General features: G+C 27.7%; 1 protein-coding gene across 3 annotated transcripts; it reads left to right on the top strand.

The window, feature by feature from the left end:
• Positions 1-143: 143 nt before the first annotated feature.
• hfp (Poly(U)-binding-splicing factor hfp) lies at positions 144-23,470 on the top strand. Of its 3 annotated transcripts, XM_087168969.1 has the most exons (15): positions 170-358; positions 2,530-2,593; positions 3,147-3,200; positions 6,781-6,854; positions 7,211-7,452; positions 8,077-8,123; positions 8,584-8,797; positions 13,372-13,499; positions 15,281-15,349; positions 15,432-15,534; positions 16,248-16,376; positions 18,045-18,231; positions 18,371-18,762; positions 20,008-20,197; positions 21,817-23,470. In XM_087168969.1, exons 5-15 carry the CDS (start codon positions 7,369-7,371, stop codon positions 21,924-21,926), a joined length of 1,653 nt encoding a protein of 550 aa, XP_087025095.1. In that variant the 5' UTR covers positions 170-358; positions 2,530-2,593; positions 3,147-3,200; positions 6,781-6,854; positions 7,211-7,368; the 3' UTR covers positions 21,927-23,470. The 3 variants fall into 3 exon arrangements, with proteins under 3 accessions (XP_087025093.1, XP_087025094.1, XP_087025095.1); XM_087168968.1 differs by lacking the exon at positions 3,147-3,200 and having other exon boundaries at positions 160-358; XM_087168967.1 differs by lacking the exons at positions 3,147-3,200; positions 6,781-6,854 and having other exon boundaries at positions 144-358.
• Positions 23,471-23,603: the final 133 nt, after the last annotated feature.

The raw sequence follows: 23,603 nt of genomic DNA on the forward strand, positions 1-23,603 counted from the left end.
GAATAAACTACTTCAACCCATTTCACTTAATAAAACCCTAAACAGAGACTTAATTTTTTACTAAAAGAATATTTGCTGAATATTTAAACATAATTTAATTAATAATAATCATTCAAATCATTTTATAAATTTTTTCCAAAACTGTAAAATTGTGGCAACATTTCAGATTAATCGACTTCAATACTGCGGCTGCGGTGCTCTGTGAGCCAATTTTTTGGTTAAAATTGGTCATTTATTAATAGTAATATTTATGTTAAGGTCCTTCTTACCAGAAATTGCTGTGGAAGCTGTCTTCTCTGTCATAATATCTATCCATTTTTGAAAAATGGCTACTTTAGGAAATGGACAAATATTGGAGGTAATGATACTAGATAAAATGTATCTCACCGCAAATTAAAATGGCTGTCACATAAATAACACAAAACAAATAAATCAAACCTACGTGGTAAATGTATGCAAAGACAAATATCTTAATTGGTGGCAATCTTATTTTATATTTGAGGGAAATTTCAATCTGATAAATATTCTAAAAACTGTTCTCGTTCTATTGAAATCTTATGATGTACAGTAAATTTTATATATATATTTTACTAATCTAATCTTCTTTCACATTGTTCTCAATATACAATTTTTTAACTTATTTGTCATGATTTGCTACAATAATTTTGTTTTATTTAGCTCTAAAGAAATGGATAGGCTACTAATTATTAACATCTGAGATTGATCGAAGATAAACTTAGTAGTCTTAAGTGTTTATGATCAGTACACGCTTACATGAATTTACATTAATCAGACAAAATATTTCTTAGAAATCATTAGAAAAAGATGAGCCTAATGTTGATCGATTTTAATAATGGTAGAATCAAATTTAATTGGATAAATTTTATAATCTAAATTATCTTTCTAATTTATCATTTTGACTTTTTATATACCTATATATAATAATAGTAACTGGTCAGTGAATAATATTCTTATTATTAAAATGAAAACTGAAAAGTGCTGTGTTTTTTATGGCAACTTTTAAAATGGTGCTAAAATTAAATTTATTCTAATTTATAGAACTGTGCATTCAAAATATACTAAAGAATTAATAAATCCTTAATATATTTTAATTTAATATAATTATGAAATAATGAATACTCTAATAAAGTAAATAATCACGAGTTGTATTCAATAATTATGTGTATAAATAGCATATAAAAATTATTTTTTTATTTTATATATAACAATATGTATGCATTCAATTGATAAATTGGTGGCATAAATTTTTATGTTATAATTTAATAAGAACAATGTAGTTGAATTTTTTACTGTAATGCTTAGTCACAATTAAAAAAAATATTGCCAAATTTTGTTGGCACAAGAAGACATATGGTATTTTGAAACGAAACTTGGCCTTTAAAACCTTTAACCTATTCATTTTATCACTAACTATTACACTAGTTTTTTTTTATTATGAAGAATCTTTAAAATAAATAGCTTTTTTTGACTTACAGCATTTTCTTAAAAGCAACTTAACTTAAAAGCATTTTCCAACTGTATTTTATATGAAGTCGTTTTTTTTTTTTACTTGGTGTTTTTGTTTTATTTGATGTTATATGTTCTGCTTAATTCTGCATGAATATTTCTTGAATCTGCAAGTAAAGAATGGAAATCTTTTAATTTAGTTTTTAAAAGCCTATAACTTATTATATAGCCAACAAATTTTGCTGGATATAATTATGATTACTGTTTATATATTTTAGTTTCTGATTATTTATTTTCAAAAGGTTGATAAAATTCAGCTAATTATTATATCACACATTTTCTTTCTCATTTCCCTGAAGAATATCACTCAAATGTAGTTATTTCCTTGAAGAATATCACTCAAATGTAAACTTATATTTTTTAACAATTGAAGAGGAATTAGAAGTCTGCTGTTTTGAACATTAATTGGTGTAATAATAAAAGTTTTTTTTAAACAGCAAACTGTAGATCATTGGATTAAATTTTATTTCATCAACGTTGTTGAGCAACCAACCCAATTTTGAGCTTACGACTACCAATGTTCAACTCCGTAGCCTTCCAATTTTGAACCTAACTCAAAAGACGAGCACTCCCGGATCAAGTATTAAGAGAAATTTGCCTTCGTGTAGCATTTTTTTTTTATGGCTCTAACCTGCATATGTATCACGTAGAGAGGAAAACCTATGGTTACCCCTGGCAGTGAGGGACTCTAAGCCGTGATCCATCTACTGCATAAATTGGGTTCAATGACAGTTATATATAAAATATATTCAAAGCATTTATGCTATATGTATTATATATATTAAAAGCTCAGCTTCATAGTAGCTGTTTGCCTGTTTTTTATTTTTTTTGTGTATATATATTAGAGTTTACATCCCTTGTTGAAACCTTTAAGAATAGCATATTTCTGCCAAATAACATTATTTTATATGATGACAAAGCCTTCAAAAAGTAGCATAGTTGCGCATGACACGTCATATAAAAATCTGACAATTAATTTTAAGATCTTTCCTTTTCTTTTAGAATGGCTTGAAGTTGGGGATTATAATACCTGAAGATCCTGCTTTAAAGAAACTAAAGTTAGATGGTGAGTTATTAATCAGTAATTTATGAACTTCGTTCACTATTGAGTACAAGGTATTAATATAATAAGAAAACTGAGCTTGACTTGAAATAAATTTTTGTCAATTTTCTATTGTGAAATATTGTTTGGTTTTATGCTATTGAACAAAAGGGTATTCATTTTTCCTATCTTTTTTTTCTTTTGTGGGTTTTTCAGGTTATCAGAATAGGTGTCCTGGCATGAAAGTTCTGGATGTTACATCTGCTTGTTATGTACCTGTTCAACTATTTTTTTTTTTTTTAACTGCACATTATTGTAATTTGTATTTTTACAATTTTTAATGTTAGGAAATTTTCTTTCTAAACAAATTGTGCATATACTATATAGTTTTTTAATTCTTAAAAGAAACTAGTTAAGCCCTGTAAATTGTCATTTCTAAAATTATACGTTCTAATCAATCTTAATTTTAAGAAATAAAAATAACATTATTTTTCAATCCCATGGATTGCCCTTAATAGATCTTTGAATATTTCAAAGTAATAATCAAAGTCTCTTTCTTTTCTTATGTATTTTCCAGAAGCTGAAAATATTTGCTAAAGTTTGTTTAAGGAAAGGACCATTATAGAGGAAGGTGGATTGCTTTTACTTGATGTTCCTAAACTGGAAAATGCCCTATTTTAATTTTGAAATAATATTTCTCAATATAAATGTATTTTATTTCTATTCAATGTGATGTATATTTTCTTCCCTTTTAATTTTTTTTTTTAATTTACAGCTTTTGTTAGAAAATGATTGTTTATAATAATTTTGTTTTTTGAGTTTTCATTTCAGCTTCTGGTTACTCTGCTACAACATTCATCCTATGTATATGTGTGAAATTTGTATCGCTCATTCGCATAGTTTTCTTTAAAAATTTGATATGGAGGAAATTGTTTGCCTCTTGTGCTTGAGGTTGTATATTCTATATCTCCTCTAGTTGATTTTTACAAAGCCTCTCCAACTCTTGTGAGGGGTTTTGGAAGTTAGATTTCGTTTTAACCACTCCTGGTCTGATAAATCTTAGGAGCATTTGGATTATTTATTGACTAAAAGATTGATTTAAGTGCAAACGTTGGAAACTTTAATTTATTGGATTGCAATAGTTAAGAATAGAATCAAAATTACTTTCAAAAAGGGAAATAATATTAGAGACAATCTATAAAAATTAGGTCTGTTCAAGGATACTTCACAAAAATTGCAAACCTTAAAAAAAACCTTTTAAAAATCCAAACCATGAAATACGACTCAATAGTCATTACAATGACAAACAAAGTTTTCCATATAAACTGTTCACTTAGTGGTCTTATATACATGTGGCTTTTGCTGGAATATGTATTTCATAGAGATAGAGCATTATTTTTTGAAATAGTTAATATAAAATTGTCCTTCATTGATCCTTGTAATGATGTGTAATACAGCTATTTAGCTTGTTATCTTCTATTGTTTAATTTTGAAAGATAAAAAGTAATTAATGACTGATTTCTTGACAATAAACTAATCTAATTTTTTTTCAAATTATAGCTGAACTGAAAAAAATCAACTTTGTAATGATGATTTAAAATATAATGTTAAATCAATGCTGAATATCATGTTATTAATCAATATTCCTACAAACTACTTTAAAGAGGAAAAACCATGAGAGTTAATCAATATTTTAAGAACTACAGTACAATTATTTTCCAAAATACTTGTTTCATCTTTGTTTCAAATTGTATATTTGCTATTTTGTTGTATGTACTAGTTACTAATTTTTTGATTTTTATTTAGTATCTGAATAATTTAAAACAAGTAAACCATTCAAATCAATATGCATTGTTATAAAGTTTTATCAGAACTAGTTGCGTATCTAATGTTTCAGAATTTCCTAAAGCACTTCACATATAATGTCAGATAAATTGTTTTTTGCCTTTAAGGAGAAAAAACAATTGTTGACTGCCTTTAAGGAGAAATTATTGTTTGAAATTGGGGTTTTTGGAAATACTAGTTTTTGCTTAGCATGTAATCTTTAGTATCAGATTTTCCTTAAGTTTATTAATGTGTTCTAAATCCAGAACTCTAAATTAACCAGTTTTTTTATTTATTTATTTTTTTTTTGCATAAAAAAAGTTAATTATTTGGCTATATTTTAACTAATTTAATTTTAAGAATTAATTATTTTATTAAAATAGTTTTGTGTTCCCCTTTGTATGTTAGTTATTTCTAAAAGTTATCTTCTTTTCATTAAAAAAACTACTCAAAAATTGCTGCGTAGTTCCCTAATTTTTCATTTAGTAATTATAATTTTTTTAAATTTTTAATGTAGTTGGAAAAAATTTCTTTTGAATTTTTTTTCTAATTAATGATATAGTTTCAGCATAAGACATTTTAGACATGATGGTAAAAACTATGGTTTTCACCACAGTGTTCAAAATGTTACAAATTCTGCTATCTCTTCAAGACAAGACTGAGATTTTATTATTCCATATTAATTAACATCTTGCACCATTTAAAGTTTTATTGCAAATTATTGTTCCATTTAGAAAGTATTTTCTTTCATAACTTCACCTATTATTAGATAAGAATTTTTATAAATAGCAATTATTTGGGTTTATTGTATTTATTTAGACAGTTTTCATTTTTTGTTTAATATATTTTCAGTAGCCAATTGGAGTGCTGTTGCATAGTCTTTGAAGTTCTTCTTACTTAGCTATAATTTCTAATGAATTTCTGACAACATTCTTTTGGAATATCAGTTGCCTAGATTTCTTTAATAATATTTTGGTATCTTCGAAAAAGTATCTCAATCATCACATCTTAATGCTTAGATTTTTTTTTCTTCCTGGATACTGGAATTTTTAATTGTGTATAAATAACGTACTACATTTATTTAGCCTTTTATGGCTGTTTGTAGTTAATTATATTTGTTTTTTAAGTATTTTTATGCATTCTCTTATAATTAGTATTTAAGTATTTGTTTTTTATTGTAACTGGTCTAAATATAGAATCTGAATATGATAAAAATATTATATTTGCTGAAGAACTTTAATGCTTGTTCATTCTAAACGGAACCATTGAACTGAACCTCAACTTCTTTTGTTTAACAATTTTAATTTCTCTTTTTCTCCTTTTTTTTCGTTTATTTTATTTTCTCTGGATTTCTAAATGATATTAATCACTGAGTATTTCCCGAATTCATAGCAGTTATTCGTTTAAAAAATACATAAGTCATTGTTTATGTACATTCTTTATGCCATGCATCAGCATTTAACATAGATGCTACTCTTCAGTCTTGTGGACTGAAATCAGTCTTAAGAAAAGATCAGTGAACTGAATTCTATTCTCAAATCAATATTTATTACCATTTTTTTTAAAATTAAGTTTTCAAAAGAAATTCTTCAAAATAATGGAAGTGAGGTATAATTATTGCAAAATGATGGCACACTATAGTGAAAGATAAGGATTAGCTGAATTTCAGCATTTGCTTGTATGAGCAAAATTTTTATTTGCTTGAGTTTTATTTTTCCTTGACATCCTGAGATGCTGGATAGAATTAAAAAGGTTATTTTTGAAAAAATGGAAATTTATAGATCTGGGACAAAACATTAATGATGAGAAAGGAAAAATAAGTAAAGATATACTCCAAAAAAAGTTAATGGTTGTAATTCAGGGGTTGGTGCAAAAAGATATATGATGTTCATTTGTTTTGTTTGCTTTAAAATATAAACTCATGAAATTTAAAATAAGTCTTTTTTTTCTGCTATGGTGCACCTATTTCATAAATTTATCATTATTCAGATTCTTTTTTTAGACATAAATATTTGAATCAAATGTGTTCTATTTTAAAAAAGAGTATTTTTAGCTTTGCGGAAAAGTAGTAAACATCCAATTATTTGTAATAAATTTAGTGTCTGTTTTGTTCCGTTTTAATACATTAAATAAAGAACTGAAAACTTAAGCATGGTATTGTCAAGTAAAAAATATTCTTGTTTCTGTGCTGTAGTTGGCTTTAAGAGGTTAACCTAATATATTGCATTGCTGTTCCTATGTAAGAAATTTTTCCCAATGCTTTAAATGCTCTTTTATGTGAATTTTCTTTTTTTAGGATAATCAAATATGTTTATGTTCAACTTTAATTTTTCTTGTTCTTTTCTCTTTTTCTTGTATTTTTATGTGGTTTACTTCGAAACTGACAGAAGACCGATGCTCTGGTCTCAGCATTTCATTTGCTCTTGTGAATCACTTGCAGCACTGTGATTAGCAAAAAGCGGTAAAGGTCATATTTCGAATGTTTCTTTTAGTTATCCTTTTATGGGGTACTATTTACATTTATTGAACAATGTGCGCAGTCTTCTTCAGAAAAGAGTATTAATTTTTTTTAAAAAACAAATTACATTATATATTTTTTCAAAATTTATAAATTATATTTTAGCTTTAAATGCTTTTAATAAGTTGCTCATTTTAAATCAGTTCAGTCCAGCTGATGAGTACAGATGTAATTTGATTTTGAAAAACTGGAGTAACAGCTAAATTCAGAAATTTTTCCATTTATTATGATGTAATTTGGAAAAACTTCTTATTGAGTTTTTTTCATTAATCTAATATATATAATTTCATGCATTTCAGATGGGTCGCCAATCCCACAACTACCGGAACTTGATCTTTTGTCCCTGGAAGCACAACTGGAGCAATCTGGGCCGGTGCTTGCGGGACCGGGTGCCTTGAAAACTCCGAGTGGCATCTTAGGTATAGGTCTTACTAAACTCACATCTGAGCAACAAGAAATGGTAACCAAAGCGAAGAAGTATGCTATGGAACAAAGCATTAAAAATGTTTTAATGAAACAGACTATTGCTCATCAACAGCAAGTAAGTAATGGGCACCAAAACTTTTTACAACTTTGCCAATAAAATAAATAACCATAGATTAAATATTTATAAATAAATTGATAAATTTAGACTGGGCAGTCTCCAATAAATTCTCAACATAAATCAAGTTATGGTAGTTACTGTTATATATGGCTTTGCAGATCTTAACTCTCAATTAATCTTTCAAAGCTTATCTCCCTGCTCTTTGACCCTCATAGTGGTCATTCTCCCATATCCTCAAGTATCCACTTTGCTAAAACTGGACAAGTTATTTGTGTTTACTACTAAAGACACCTAATTGCTTTGGAAACTGACCAATTGAGGTTTTAGTTGTCTACTAACTTTGACTTGTTTCTTGTTCATTATTAATTTTATGCATGCTAAAAATGTCTTTGGTTTAAATAAAGAAATATTTATAATGTTTTTTTTTTATTAATTAAAAATATTTTTTTTCTTAACAGTTAAAATTTTGCTTCTACATCCATTTATAGCAACAAACCTATTTTTAAAGCATAAAATTTATTCATTATAGCATACATAAGAAAAATTAAAAAATTCTATTTTCAATGTTATTTATGTTTTTATCTTCTTCTGTTTGTCAATTATCTTCCTTTCTCTTTTCAGCAACAAAAGACTCTTCAACGACATCAAGCTCTGGTCTTAATGTGCCGGTATGACTCTTTATTTTTTATTTTTACTAAACAAATAATGGATAAGAAAATATTGAAATAATATGGATTAACATATCATTCAATCTTTTCTTTTATCATATTAACTTAATATGCTATTTAATCTAAAACAAGATACAATTCTAAGCCGGTAATGTTTTACTCTAAAAGCAGTTTACTGCAATTAGTTAAATAAAATTCAAATGATAATATGGGTATGCATATCAACTTACGAATTTGTTATTTTAAATTAAACCTAGCTTTTAACTTTTTTGATTTGGAATACATTGATTTTACTTGCGCAATAGAAAAATCTCATCAAATTCAGTTAATTCATCAAATTTCCTTTTACTATTAAACTTGTGTTTTATTTCATTTTAATTCATTGGTCTGATTCATTTGTAAATTTTTATATATCTGTTAAGAAACAAGTTTTAAAATATCAATTGTTGTTCCCATTCAGTGTATATGTTGGCAGCATCAGCTTTGAGCTAAAGGAAGATACCATACGACAAGCTTTCATTCCTTTTGGACCTATTAAGTCCATTAATATGAGCTGGGATCCAGTTACGCAGAAGCACAAAGGATTTGCATTTGTGGAATATGAACTTCCTGAAGCTGCGCAATTGGCACTCGATCAGATGAATGGAGTTATGATAGGTGGAAGGAATATTAAGGTAACTATACTTTAATATCTTTTAAACACATTCTATTGCTCCCCTCCCACTGTTTTTAAGTGACTTTCAAAATTTAAGTGTTTACTAGAATAATATGGTCTAAAAATATGAAATCTTCACTCATCTTAATTGTGGATGATTTACAAATTTTCCTCATTGTATTATAAAAGTCTTTAATGAACTTGCTCAGTTTTAGGACAGTCAACTCTGATGTGTTTTATTAACCCCTTTACCTTTCCTCATTGATTTCTTTCAATAACAAGAAATCTTACAAATTAAATATATTTTTTCATTCTGAAATTCTGTTAGATTTTATGATATATTAAATCTATTGTATCAAGGTTTTTATTTAATTGAAGTTAGTATAATCAAGGAATTCTTTTTTTCCCAAAAACAAACTGAATTTTTCTCTAAATATTTCACTCTATCTTATTTCTGTTACATGAGAATGTGTGAATTTTCTGCCTTTCAAATGTTCTTTGAATATAATATTAAAATGAATGGTAATGTAAAAAAATTGAAGGAAAAAGTCTCGTTTTTATTTGATACTTTAGTATTACTATTTGTAGGTATTTGAAATAGTTTAAATGATCTTTTGACTTATTTTGCCATAAAAAATTAAATACTTGAAAGCATATGGCACTTTTTCTCTGTATAATCCCGCAGAAATATTCTGTTGAAATTATTCCAATTTTTATTACAAAATATATAGCATAGTGGTACAAAAATACATTGAAACCTGTATGAGTTGGTTAACTTATAAAGGAAAAGTTGGTTTATTCCAGTTTGATACTTGAGCATTAAAATAAACTTAAATGCATAATAAATATACAGAGTGTTACGCTGAACAAGGTTCACTGTATTGTGTAACAAACATTAATGTCATGGATTTAGCAACAAAAAAAAAATAGTTTTTACTTTAAATTTAAAAAACTGAGTTTACTAGAAAGAAAGAAAGATATAATGATTTAATGGCAATGTTTGGGATAATATATACGTTTCATATTAAATTATTATTTTGCTTGTTTATCTAAGACATTTTAGGTACAATAGAACATCATTTGGGCATTTTTTTGTTCTTAGTTTATTTTATTTTTCTCTATAATTTCACTTATTGTGTGGTAATAAGTTTCGTTCTGGAAATTTTAAATTAAGCTCTATCATTGCATGTTGTTAAAAGCAAAATATTATGTTCATAAGTAAAAGAAGGTCTTCTGAATAAAATGGTTTTTTGAAATTTAAGAAGAAAAAATAATTTTTTAACTACAGTTTACAGTTAAGCTGAATGTATTGTGATTTTGTTATTTTCATGTAAGCAAACCTTATGAAAGCCATTGCTAGAGGTCTATTTTATTTTTAAAATAGAAACCTGTTAAATGTGGCTTACAATGAATCTTGTACTTTTCGAGGAATTTATTTCAATTAATTCTTTCCTCAGCCCAATGCAGGATACATTTAAATGTGCAGTCACAGTTTTACTGGGGAAGTCTACTATTTTAATTTATAATGTGATACATGTTTATTTGTTGGTGAAGAGTCTTTTTTCATTTTATGGGAGATTATAAATTTTTTGTTGGTGTTGATAAATAGGACCATTTTATAATCTCAACTGAAATTTTATGTGCATTAGCATTTAAACTAAGAACTTTTAGATTTAGGATCATGACGACATTGTCATAGAATTTTACAGGGTTTTTGCAGAAAGATTTTTTTTTGGGGGGGGGATAAAAAATGTTGGTTAGCTTTTCTACAGAAATTGACACACAAAATTTGAATGGTGCATTTAAATGATCGCATTTTGAAGCGCTCTGTTTATGCCGATATAGTAAATCTGCTTTGATTGTATTTTCTCCAGTTATTGGCATTGATTTTCACATGGCTTTTAGATATACCAATATAATTCAGTTGATATGGAAAATTCGAATTGCTCATTTGATCATTTACTCTTTAAGGCAATGATTCTATCGATTTTTTTGGCAGTTATTGCCTTTGGTTTTTCACATTTTGGTTTAATTTAATTGATCACCGTATAGTTTCAAATTAGTTTCGTTAAATATGGCAAATAAATCAGTCATGTAGACTTTGTCTTTTTTTGAGTTAATTAAATTGTGTTACAAATCATTGTCTTTGCTTTCCAGGAATTTGAACACTGAGTCAAAGAGAGCATAAAATCGATTTAAACATATATTTTTAGATAACCACGTAACCTCTGTGTGAAGTAGTAAATTATTATACTGCCGTGCAATTGAAAAATTAACGTAAACACCAAAAAATTTTAAGTTGTTACTTTCATACATTTGGCATCTTTGCTCGGTTAGCTACATATTGCAGAAAGAAAAAAAACTTCAAAAATATTTTTTATCAGTTTTTTAAAATTCTATTTTAGCATTCATAACATTAGCAATAGAGGAAAAATAGTTGCCAAGCCACTTTTCTAGGAATCAATCGTGAAGCACTTGTGTTGTTTTTGAATTACTCTTTTACAAATCTTATATAAGTTAAAAGTAAAGCTTCGTTTCCTGTTAAAGTGGACTTGTCAAGCTGTATAGAAAATGACAATGTTTTAAGTACTGACATAAAAAATTTCTACGCACTGAACCATTTCATCAATTTCTTTTACTCTATCATTACTCTGGAATTCGTTTTATAATCTCAAAAATTGGTTTCCTCACTTACAGCTGGTAAAATAAGTTCTATGTCAGTAGTGTGCGGCTTTCCGGGAAGAATTAAATGATGAATGAAAAAATATTGTAAGAAGCGTGCAGTTCATTGTCACTTAAATGTTGTCCCTATGAGTTGTTGCAGCGACTGTGTTTTCAAATACTTTTCTTTGGCAGTTTTAAAAAAAAAAAGAACTTAAATGCTTATCTTTCTTGTCCCTATGGATTTTTGTTAAATGTTCCTTAATCTTAGAAGGTTTCATTGAATCATTTGACATAGTTTTATTACATAGAAGATGCCTAGGTAAATTCCTGGCGAAGAAATAAAGCCATACTTCAAATATTCGACACTGTATGGTCAGTATTTTTTCTTCAGCTCACTCATACTGTTATCTGTTAAAAAGAGCACAAAAGGATAAAAAATTAAATATCAAATGTTTTGTTAGTAATAATTTTGTTAGTTATTAACTTTTTCAATGGAATGCTGCAGCAAAATCCTTTTGAATTAATTATTTGAAGTAAGGATAAAATTTCAAGCAATTTTTAAATAAAGTATAATTTTCAATAATTAACTTCTTCCAAAAAGTATCTGTGTTAAAAAAAAAAATTGCGATCTCTTCTTATATTTTCAATTAAAAAAAGGTAATCCCTTAACTCAGGATGTAAAATCCACTACTGTTTTATTTATTGTTATTTATTTTAATTTCCATTATAATAAAAATATATCAAAATTTTATTATTTTATATTGAACCTTGTGTGGACCCCCTGATGTTGTTCAGAGACCCCCAAATCAATTTTAATTTACCCCCTGAATGATACTGGGGGTCCATAGGGACCACTTTGGGAACCAGTTGCAAAAAACCAGGGTTTTTTCGGAAAAACCCAACCCAGGTGGGATTTATTGTGCTTTTATGGTTTTTTTATTTTTTTTTTATTATTATTTATTTATTTATTTATTTATTTATTTATTTTTTTCAAAATAGAGGGCAGGAATAAGTACCTTATTTTAAAAACGCTTATATTAATAATTAAGTTTAATTTTATGAATTGATTTAACATATAGGTAATTAAAGTGTATTTCATAATTATACAAATAAATTGGTGCAATAGTCGGAAAAAAGTTTCGTCTGACATCACGATATAAAATGTTATGTGTACTCACATACGTCACACATTTGTAACTTATTTTAAAACAGGATTACATTTTATATTTTAATCTTAAAAAAATATTTGACGAAATATTTTTTTTTTTTTGCATAGAAAGCCAATTAAAGGCACTGGCTAATCATAGTCAAATCTAGCCAACAAGGTAACTCTTAGTCTCCAAACACTCTCCAATGAAATACCTTTTATTGTAGTATGACTTATAGTCATATTATTCTGTTTTTTATATAAAAGCTCTAGAAAAAAAAATTTCATGATTTCCACAAATAATTTTCTTTTCAGATTATTAGTTATTTCACCATAGGTTCATTTTTTAGGCTAGACTACATATATATTTCAATAGAATAGCTCCTTAATATAACAAAGGATCAAAAAGAAATCAAATTTAGAAAAACCCACTTTAGGGTGGGTTTTACCCAGTAAAACCCGGTGGGTTTTTTGCAACCCACCACTGGTTTGCAACCCACCACTGGTTGGAACCACTGGTTTAAAGGGTTGTTTTATTTCTATCATGTCACCATACGTTCAAACCAAATTTCATTCAAACCTGTCCAGTGGTTTCTGAAGATAGTAATAATCTGATGAAGTTCCTAATTCTAAACATGATTTTATAATAGTACATTATTGAAATAGTTTTTATGAGTTTCATGACTTAAAGCAGATTAATGATTTAAACTGATCAATGCTCACTATCAGAAGCAGTTATTAATTTATAAATAGTTATAAGGTGAAATTTTTATCTGTTTTAGGTTGGGCGTCCTAGTAATATGCCTCAAGCAGCACCTATCATTGAGCAAATAATGGAAGAAGCAAAAACATATAATCGCATTTATGTTGCATCTGTTCACCAAGACCTTACTGAACAGGATATTCAAAGGTTTGCATTAACTTATATTGTTGATTCTCTTTGCTGAAATAAGGAACTGTTTTCTTGCTTGAAGTAAAATCTGTATAGATCTTTGATGTTGTTATTAAATTTAATTTCAGGTGAAGGGGTTAATTTTATGCTGTTATTTTCTTCTTGTTTTTTGCATTAAAGAATGTTTTTTTTTTTTTTTTGTACGTACGTACGTACGTTTACGGAAAATAGAATATTTAAAAGGATGACTGACTTCTTCTCAGAAACTAGGATTGCTTTGCTTTTATCAGCACATAAACATATTTTATTCCTTATATGTAAGCATCAAAGTTTAAAAATTGTATTAATATTTCTTAATTAGTGTATCCTTTTACCTGATTATAAGGTTAAAACATCCCTGCCAGCATCACCTAAAGTAAAAAAAAGAAAAGAAAAATATGAAACATCCTGTTGTACGTAATCATCAAAATTGGAAAACAGTACAAATTTTTGTGCTTTTACAACTTCATATGGTTAAAACATTCCTGTCATTATCAACGAGAGTAAGAAAAATAAGATATACTGTCTGTTTATAATTCTTTGTTTAGTATATATGTTTTTACTATATTTTCAAAAAACCATAAATATATACTTTGTGAAAGTATATATTTCTTTTAAATGTCAGGTGATGTAAAATTTTTCTCCACTAAATTGTTAAATTATTACAATGTATGTAAAAGCAATAAAATTTACCCGCAAAGCCTTCAGCTAACATTTCTTGTTTGGTGCACAAGTAAAACACAGGGCAGAATATTTCTATTATCTGTATTTGGGAAGACAATAAGTCAAAGTTTAAAATCTAATACCTTTCCTATATTTAAATCCTTTTGCGCTTACACAAGACTTTAGAGTGTGACAACACTGTGAAATATTGTGCTGTTGCATAGAGACAAATTTAAATTGTTTTGATGCAATTCAAATTCTAAAATTTTAGGGTTTATGGGAAAGTTTTTGCATTGGTTTTGTCTTCAATTTAATATTCATTTTACGTGCTCAAATAAAATGCCAACTTTATAGATTATGCAATAAAGATGCAGCGCTTTAGTTTTATGTGGACAAGCTTACAGTGACTTAGAAAGAAGCTTTAAAAAAAAATAATTATAGTAAGGAGTGGAAATCCAATTTAGAATAGAAGTTTGTATTACAGTAAAGATTTTTACCAAGTTACTTTGCATCCCTATTTTCAGCATTACAGCAATTATTAAAGAAGAGAAGTTAGTGACAGATTGAGTTGTTTCACAATGTTTTGAATGTGGCATCACAGAAAGCATTTGCTTTGCTTAAGTCTTAGTTAAAACATTCTTTATCTTATTTTTTGTATACAGTATGCTAGAGTTTTATAGATAGATCACTCATTCGTGCAATATTTTTTTTTAATAATATTTGTTAGATCTTTGTTCGGGAGCAAAAACTTGAGTAGCTTTCTTGAAGTTTAATGCCTAAACTTAAGCCGTAAAGAATTGAAAAAGTAAAGTGGCTTGAGAAGGAAAAAAAATTTAAAGACAGGCTTATCTGGTAAATGACTAGATTTTGCTAAGAAATAAAACTTGTGCGGGTATTTTATGATTATGCAAGTAGTTAAAAATTATGCTGTTTCTGCATCTTTCTGTATGAACGATCTATAAGACCTTATTGATTTGTATTGTATTGTACTGTACTAAACTAAATTTAACTTATTCTTAAATTAAAAGGTTTTATTTTATGTCACTTTGAAAGTCATACTTCTTGTTTTTTATTAGAAATATTTTATTTCTTCCTAGTGTCTTTGAAGCATTTGGTAAAATTAAGATGTGTAAATTGCAAAGTGGTGGCATTCCTGGCAAGCACAAGTGAGTAATGTATTATCCTCTTCTCCTTTTTTTTCATTTTTGATAAATCTAGTATTTTATTAATTTTTTTCTTTTTCTTTAGGGGTTATGGCTTTATAGAATATGAAAATTATCAATCAGCACAAGATGCAATATCATCAATGAATTTATTTGACTTAGGTGGACAATATCTAAGAGTAGGAAGGGTAATATACTTTTTTTTCCTAATTAAACTTTTGAATCTGGTTTACCAACATTTCTGAACTCATAACGTTCCATAACAAATCTGTCGATCTGCTCATGTTACGGGTTCAATTCTTTCTTTTGTTTACACTTGTTTGGGTGTCAGTTTGATACCAGTGAGCAAGGTCATCATATGTAGCATCATATATAAAGTCATACCTTAGAATTAGCAGTTAAACGTTAATGTTAATAGTTTACTCTTGTTAGATATTGGCAGCAACTATATACAAATCAGGATAGAGTTTAAATAAATTTTTCACTCGTGCTTGTTTTGCTATTATTATTACTGATTATTACTCAATAGGAATATTATTTGTTTCTCATGCATTTTCATATTAAGTTAATAAGTTGCTTTTTTGTTCTGTATTCTTCATTTTAATATATATCTCTTTAAATATATAAGTGTTTGTGAAAGTCTAAAGTTCCTAAGTTTAAGTTATCTTTGCCCTCCAGTCGATGAACGTTCCTTGAAGTCAGTACATTGTCTTTTGCAAAAATTTTTCACTCTTAAAGAGGTGCATGTCAGCTTCTTATACCAATTAGTACAGATGCTTATAGATATAAGCATAGTGTTACAAATTATTATTCTAAACTTGTTCAAATAGTTTTATATTTGGAATTTGTTACTTTCCAATTTTTTTATTGTTATTTTTCTCATGCTATTTTTTTTCTTTAGGCAATAACACCTCCAAATGCACTACAGGCTCCAACCACAGCAAGTACTATGCCTACTGCTGCTGCAGTTGCAGCAGCTGCTGCTACAGCTAAAATTCAGGCTATGGATGCTGTAGCTAGCAATGCTATTGTAAGTGGATTGATTGAAAAATCAATGAATCTGATCATTTAACTTAGTTGTTTCACCTAACCAGAACAAACTTAAGTGTTTATAAACTTTCTTACATGTTTATTTTGGAAAAGAAATTAGTTTAGAGCATGCATTACACATTAAAAATAGCTATTAATTCTCAACGAATAATTATGAACCGATAAAAGTGTCATTTTAAAGCATACTTATTTTACTTTATTTACCTTTTTTTAATAAACAAATAATAAGTCTCATATTTAATGTAAATTTAAAGTCACTCTTTGTAATCTCAGTTTTCCATTTATGGCTAATAATTGTATTTTAAATTTAAAAAGATAATTCTTTAATAGGTCAAGCCCTAGATCACAGTTAACTAGCATTATTTAACCAGGGGCTAACCCAGAATTTTAAACTTAATACCTTTTTTTTTTCCAACAAAAAAGTTTTACAAAATTTTATAATGGTAAAATTTTTACGTAATATGTAGATAACATTTCAGGAACATTTTCCTTAATAATAAAAGGCTAACAAGATACTAATTTACAACTCTTTCAGTGTTTTCACTACAGCGCGAGAATCTCGCATATTTTTTTCTTTTCTCGCATTAAAAAATGATTACCGCGAGAAATTCGCGCATTCTATAAATCGATTTCAAAATTCGCAAATTTCTCGCATTTTGGAAAAAGCTTCGAATTACGCCCTTTAGAATAAAATCCGTTTCACTTTTCTTCCTGGATCTTTCATTATTTTTAACATCTGCCCCGTTATCTAGCTTCCCTAATTACCAGTATTGTTCAGAACCTTTTCGAACAACAGAACACAACCACGGAACCCCTTTCAAAACACATTTCTCTGCAACCACGTGTTTACCGTAGGTAAGGTTTCTTCATGTAAGACGTTCAAATTTTTTATGTGCTAATGTAATGTAATGTAAAATGGACAAATGCCTTGTAAAGGCAAAATCTTCTATGATGATGCACCAAAAATATTCAATGCTTTAAAAAATAGAAGACGTTAAAAATGTATTAAAATTAAAGAAATGATTTTTTTTTCAAGAGTTTTTTAGTTTTTAGAAATCTCACCCTGTTTTTGAGAAAGGGTGAGAAATTCTCACCCATTTTTTTTACATGATGAAAACACTGTCTTTATAACATAATACCTTATTAACAAGAAAGACACTTACTATTTACAGAGACCGTTTATTATTTCTGGGAAAGTTAATTTTTCTTGGATAATTAAAATTTTTGCCAAAGTGCTGAATGAAATCCACCTGTATTAAGCCTTGTTAGAATGGGTGAATTAAGCCTATTATCAAGGTAAATGTAACCATTCCCAAATAGTTTTTGAAAAATCCTTTTAGATTTCATTTTTAATTCTCCTGGCCAGTTTTGAATGCTTAGAGTGATTTTGCCTCATTCAAAATGAAACAGAAAAGGCAATTTTTATCTTTAATATGTTTTCTATGGAATAAACATCACAATTGTAGTGTTTCAAACTCAAAGTTGGCTTTTGAAATTCTATCTTTACTTTTTTTGCACTTTATATTATAATATTATTTATTATGATAAAAAAAAAACACTATTTTTATCATTATAACTTATTTATTATTAAAAAAATTACTTTTATACATTGATTTGGATGTTATTAATGCTTTCTGTATATTCATAGGCTTTGGGCTTGGGTGCATCTGCTGCTGTTACCCCTGTCGTTACAGCTACTCCAACTGAAGCCACACTAAGTCCTGTTATACCACCACCTGGTCTTGCCATACCTGGAATAGGTGCTCCTGGTTTAGTCACCCCTTCCATTTTGCCTCAACCTGTGTTAGCTGCTAATGCTCCTGGCATTATAACAGGTAATTTTATATATTTGCCTTGAGAATAGTTTTGTTGCAGTAATGAAACAATCCTTTTAAGTGTCAAGATTGCTTTAAATGGGGAAGATAATAATTGCTTCATGACTTAAAAAATTGTTGATTTTCTTTTTCATTTCAGGGGTTACACCAGTACGTCCACCAATTATTATTCCACCTCCTGGAATTGTGACCCTTCCTATCGTTGCTCCTCCGTCTTTAAGTGCTGTAGTTACCGCAGCAAAATCGGAGCTTTCAAATTCTCCTAGTTTGAAAGCTGTGATACCGCCTCCTGTTATGGCAGAAATACTACCCCCAATAACATCTACTGCTATGATATCTGGTGTTCCTGTGCCTCCCGTGTCAACTGCTGAAATAGCAACTACAGATGCACAAAAACAAAAGTTAGAAGAGCTTGAAAAGAAACTAGCTGAGGAACAAGAACCCCAAACATTACAGCAACAGGAAAATATGATGATTAAAGGAACTAATGCTAGACACATATTAATGCAGAAACTTATGAGGAGGAATGAGGTGAGATTATTTATATATATATTATATGATTGAACTTGTTCAAAAAGAGAACAAATAAATAAAAGAGAAGTACGATTTCAAATCCATTGTTATGGGCATTTCTCTTTGCAAGATATCGATTCAACAGCATTAGTACATACTGTATAAATTTATGTGAATGTTATATTAAAAAGTATACATTTAAAAGGAACATGACTGTTGTAATATATTGTACGTCTATTTTAAAAGAATGAAGATTTAGGAGATAAAAAATAAAGGCAAATGGCAAAATTATAGAAATTTAGATGGGGGAAAGGCAATAAAGCAAAACTGCTCTTATGTCCTTTTACTAAAAATAATTTTATAAATAAAGAAATGGGAAGTTAAATATTTACTCACTTTAACTATAGTTAACAGTAAGGAAACACGAGAGAAAGAGGGGTAAGCCAGGACAAAAGACGTAATATGGGTAAGCTACGTTTGTAATTGCATACTCAAAATATTTTTCACTTATATTTAAATATCAAAAAATAGGAAAAGTATTGACTTATTCTTATTTTTTTACAACTGTGAAAAGAATGAAAGTAGGGGAAAGGCTATTATAAAAAAAAATAATAAAAATGCAGGTGGACTCTAATGCTCCTGTATGCCTGATCAATCACTTAACTTGTCCGTTTAATCTAGCTATGATCATGCTTTAACTTGTAGATAATTTTGTTGCATTTTATCAAAATAATATTTTTCTTTTGATTACTTAAACAAGCTGAACATGTGCTAGCAGATAATATCCTAAAAACAAAAAGCGCATTCTCTGTACACATTTTAATTAACAAAAAATTTGTTACTTTGTAAGTATACAAAATAAATGTTAATGATTTTTTTTTTTTTTTTTTTTTGTTCGTTCTTAGTATATTGTTAAGAAACTTCGTAGCTGTAAATTTGCAAGCTAGTTATACACTTTTTGATCTGTATACGCAACTCTTAGCTTTAAATCGTTTATGTATCTGTTAATTTTAATTTCAACTTGAAAATTTTTACTATTTGATGCGAATTCCAGAAAGGATTTCTTTGGAGAGAATACACAACTCATTAAGTCAGTAATATTATAGTTGGGAAAATCTAATTTTTAAAAATATATTTTTGTGTGTGTGTATTTAAACTTAAAAGTTTGATAATGTTAGCTTTTCTTGCCTGAAAATGATTTATTAAATGAAGTTAATTGTTATGTATCTAAGCACCTTTATTGACAGTTATCTCTTATTTTAGTCTTCCGTTATTGTTCTCAGAAATATGGTTGGGGTTGAAGATTTAGATGATGATCTAGAGTCTGAAGTTACAGATGAATGTGGCAGATATGGTGTCGTAAATCGAGTAATAATTTATCAAGAACGTCAATCAGAAGATGATGATGCTGATATAATTGTAAAAATTTTTGTGGAATTTAACACCTCTACAGGTTTGTATTTATTTATTTTTTGAATATTAGTATTTACGATATTATCTTTATATAAAAATTTTATTCCTTATGTGCTTTAAGATAGAGTTCTTGAATATGTGTATAATGTTTTTTTTAAGCTTCAATTAATCTTTTTATGTTATTCCTTTTCTGTAAATTCTTTTCTTAATTTATTATTGAAAGCGAATTTCTCACACTTTTAAATTCACATCCTGTCCTTTAATCTATTTTTGACTACAAGTATGCATTTATCAAAAGTAAGACATTTTGCTCTTTGTGGGAATCGTGCGACCTATTTAATAAACCAATTACAATTAGGGGAGAGGGGGGCACATGTGAACAATTTTTTTTATTTCTTCATTTTTCAAAAATACCATCAATTTTTCTTAGCAAAAAAAGTCCATATGTTTAAAGAGTCTTTTCTTTGTCTTATGGAATTTTTTGAGATTTTTCAATAAAATATTTCTTTACTTTATGATATTTTAGAAAAATAACTTCAATTGTTCTAGGGGCAAATGTGAACATGCCTGGGGCACATATGAGCAAGATCTTTTCATTCGTAGCTTTAGCAATTCTATTTTCTCAGTTGTATCAGTAAATATGCGTGATTCGCGATCAACCATTTAATAAAATTAAAAAAAAATTATTTAAATTAAAAATTTATGAATTAACTGTGGAAAATTAAATAATAATAATTTTAAATGAATACATATTTTTTAAACTTATAATATCATGAGGATAATAATCTTAATACTGTGTAGGGGCACTTGTGAATTGTTCACATCTGCCCCAGATGTTTTGTTCACAAGTGCCCCATCATCCTTCTTAAACCTAACTTGAAAAATGAAGAATTTATAATTGAGTAAAAAAAAAAAAAAAGAATAATTGTCATAAACTTACCTGACTGCTCATGTAATGGTCTGCAATAGTTAATTTTAGTTTAGTAGTTGATTTATACTATGCTTTCACTTGAAGAAGCGAGTGGTTATAATATATACAACACCAGCTGATACAAAGAAATAGTCAGAATAGAACAACAAAATGTCTCATTGTTCTGAAAGTTTTTCAGAGAGGTAAGACTAGTACTGCCATCAATTGAAAATTTTTCGAGATTTTTTATTTCAAATCATATTGTTAAAACATACCATGTTCACATGTGCCCCCCTCTCCCCTACTAAGTTTTTCCTAAAATGAAACATTTTACGGATTTACTTTGCAAGATTTTCCCTTACTTATATTGAGCACGACATTTCGTGACCACTTAGATAAACGTTCTCTGTCTAATAATTAATAAATAAATTTTGTACCCTCCTTCCCTGTCTAAGACCTGTTTTAAACCTTCCACTCGACAACGACGTATATATATATATAATTTTTTCATAAAACCAGAGATATCTTCCATTTCAAAAACTTGTTTTCAAGAAAGTGACTATGATGGTAGTTATGTATCTATATTTTCTAAAGATAGTGTGTATGCAATTTCATTTTACGCAATTGTGGGCAATGAATTTCTAAGAGAAAAATTTTCCTCATTCTTGTTACTTGTGCTTCGATTTATCTCACTATAACTAAAATGTTATAATGTCTTATATTCATATGTTTTTCTTTTATCTTTGCAGAAGCGTGTAAAGCAAGAGATGCCTTAAATGGACGATTTTTCGGAGGACGAATTGTAAAAGCTGAACTATACGATCAAACGTTGTATGAGGCTAATGATTTATCAGGCTGATAGAATGAAAACAATTTATCATTTTATGTTATCATTATCATTGTGATGAATTATCATCTTTCATGCGTTGTAAATATGTCTGCATGCCTTATTTTGTTTTGTAAAGTTTCATTAACTATTTTTCAGAGAAATCGCTCGCATCCAACCACAGCTACCAAAAGGCTTCGCGTGCAATATATTGGCAAGCAATTCCACAACATGATTAAGAAGCCTGGTCCTGAAGAATTGTTTTATGTATGAAGTAAATTAAATTTATTCTATGCAGAGTTACTGTATCAGCCAAAATGTATATAATTAAAATTTTGTTTTTATCATTGTAGGCTCATTTAACCAATTTATCTAAATTATTACTTGAGTGCTTTTTCTAATGCTGAAACCACAGCCAGGTTTCTTATATGCTATGTTAATTGCTTGCTTGCATGCGAAATCCTTTGTTAGTGGCTGTGGTTGGGTGTGAACTTGTGGTTTCAGCAGACTAGCACATCATCCTTGTAATTTTATATGACCTTCCCTCTTCATTGTAATGATGCTTACATAAGAATATCAGAATGCATAAGAATTTATAGGTAAAAATATTATCTGGATGATAATTTTTATAAAGCTTAATCTAATTTAAAATCTTGAATGCAATATTGTTTTCATTTCTCACCTGCATGTAACAAACTGTACATTAATTCATATCTTAAGGGTTTGCTTGAAGAAGAATGTTTAAGTTAGATGAAATTATCTTTTATGCATTATCAGGTTACATTTTATTTAACTATAATTATTTATTGCTATAGAAAAGTAAAAGTTAAAATATTTATTTACAAAAATAATCACTAAATGTTGTCAGGAATTAGTGATTACTACGTTTTATTTTTGACTTAAATGCATTGATTTTGTAGTAAACTTCCATATGTTTATAAATCATATTAAATTTATGTTGATAATCAGATGATACAGAAGAAATAGTTTTGCTAGTGAAAGAAACTGATGTCGGGATTTTATATATTAACGAAGAAAAAAAAATTTCCTCATTAAAAAATTTGTGTTTATTATATGAATTACCAACAATAATTTTATCCTATTCTTTTAATTAAGCTTTTATATTTTTCTGCACCATAATTTGTCTTCAAATGTAATCTTACTTGGAGGAACTAAAATTACTCCTAAAAATTTAAATACCGTTTGAATTATTGTTGATTATTATAACTTGAAACATTGAAGTTTATTCCATCCCTATTAGATTCCAAAATGTATACATAAAAAATTTAATATTGTATCTTAAATGATCTTATATTAAATTATTTTGTTGGTGCTATTAAATTTTTCTTTTAAGTTAACTTGCTTCAATCTAGTGACGAATGTAATACTTTTTTTTCCAACTGATAATTATTTTTGTGATAATTTAGTTTTATTGTTACTTATTACATAACTTCTCAATCCTTTGTTATAAATTATTAATAATTGGTTATTTGTTTTATCTCCTTTTTTCTTGTTTTAATTGTATCAAAAAATGTAAACATATTTGTACAAAATAAAATTTAAATATTATTTGTGTATTTTGTTTCTGAATTTTTTTTTATTTTTATGTTTAACCAAAGTTAAAACAAACTGATCATTATCTTTTATTGATAAGAATTACTCTTACTGTTATATTAGTTTGATCATTTTGTGATCTCTTAAAGTAATTTT

Source organism: Parasteatoda tepidariorum, chromosome 8 (genome assembly GCF_982258835.1).
Source record: "Parasteatoda tepidariorum strain Cologne lab strain chromosome 8, Ptep-v5.0, whole genome shotgun sequence".
Classification (NCBI taxonomy): Eukaryota; Metazoa; Arthropoda; class Arachnida; order Araneae; family Theridiidae; genus Parasteatoda; species Parasteatoda tepidariorum.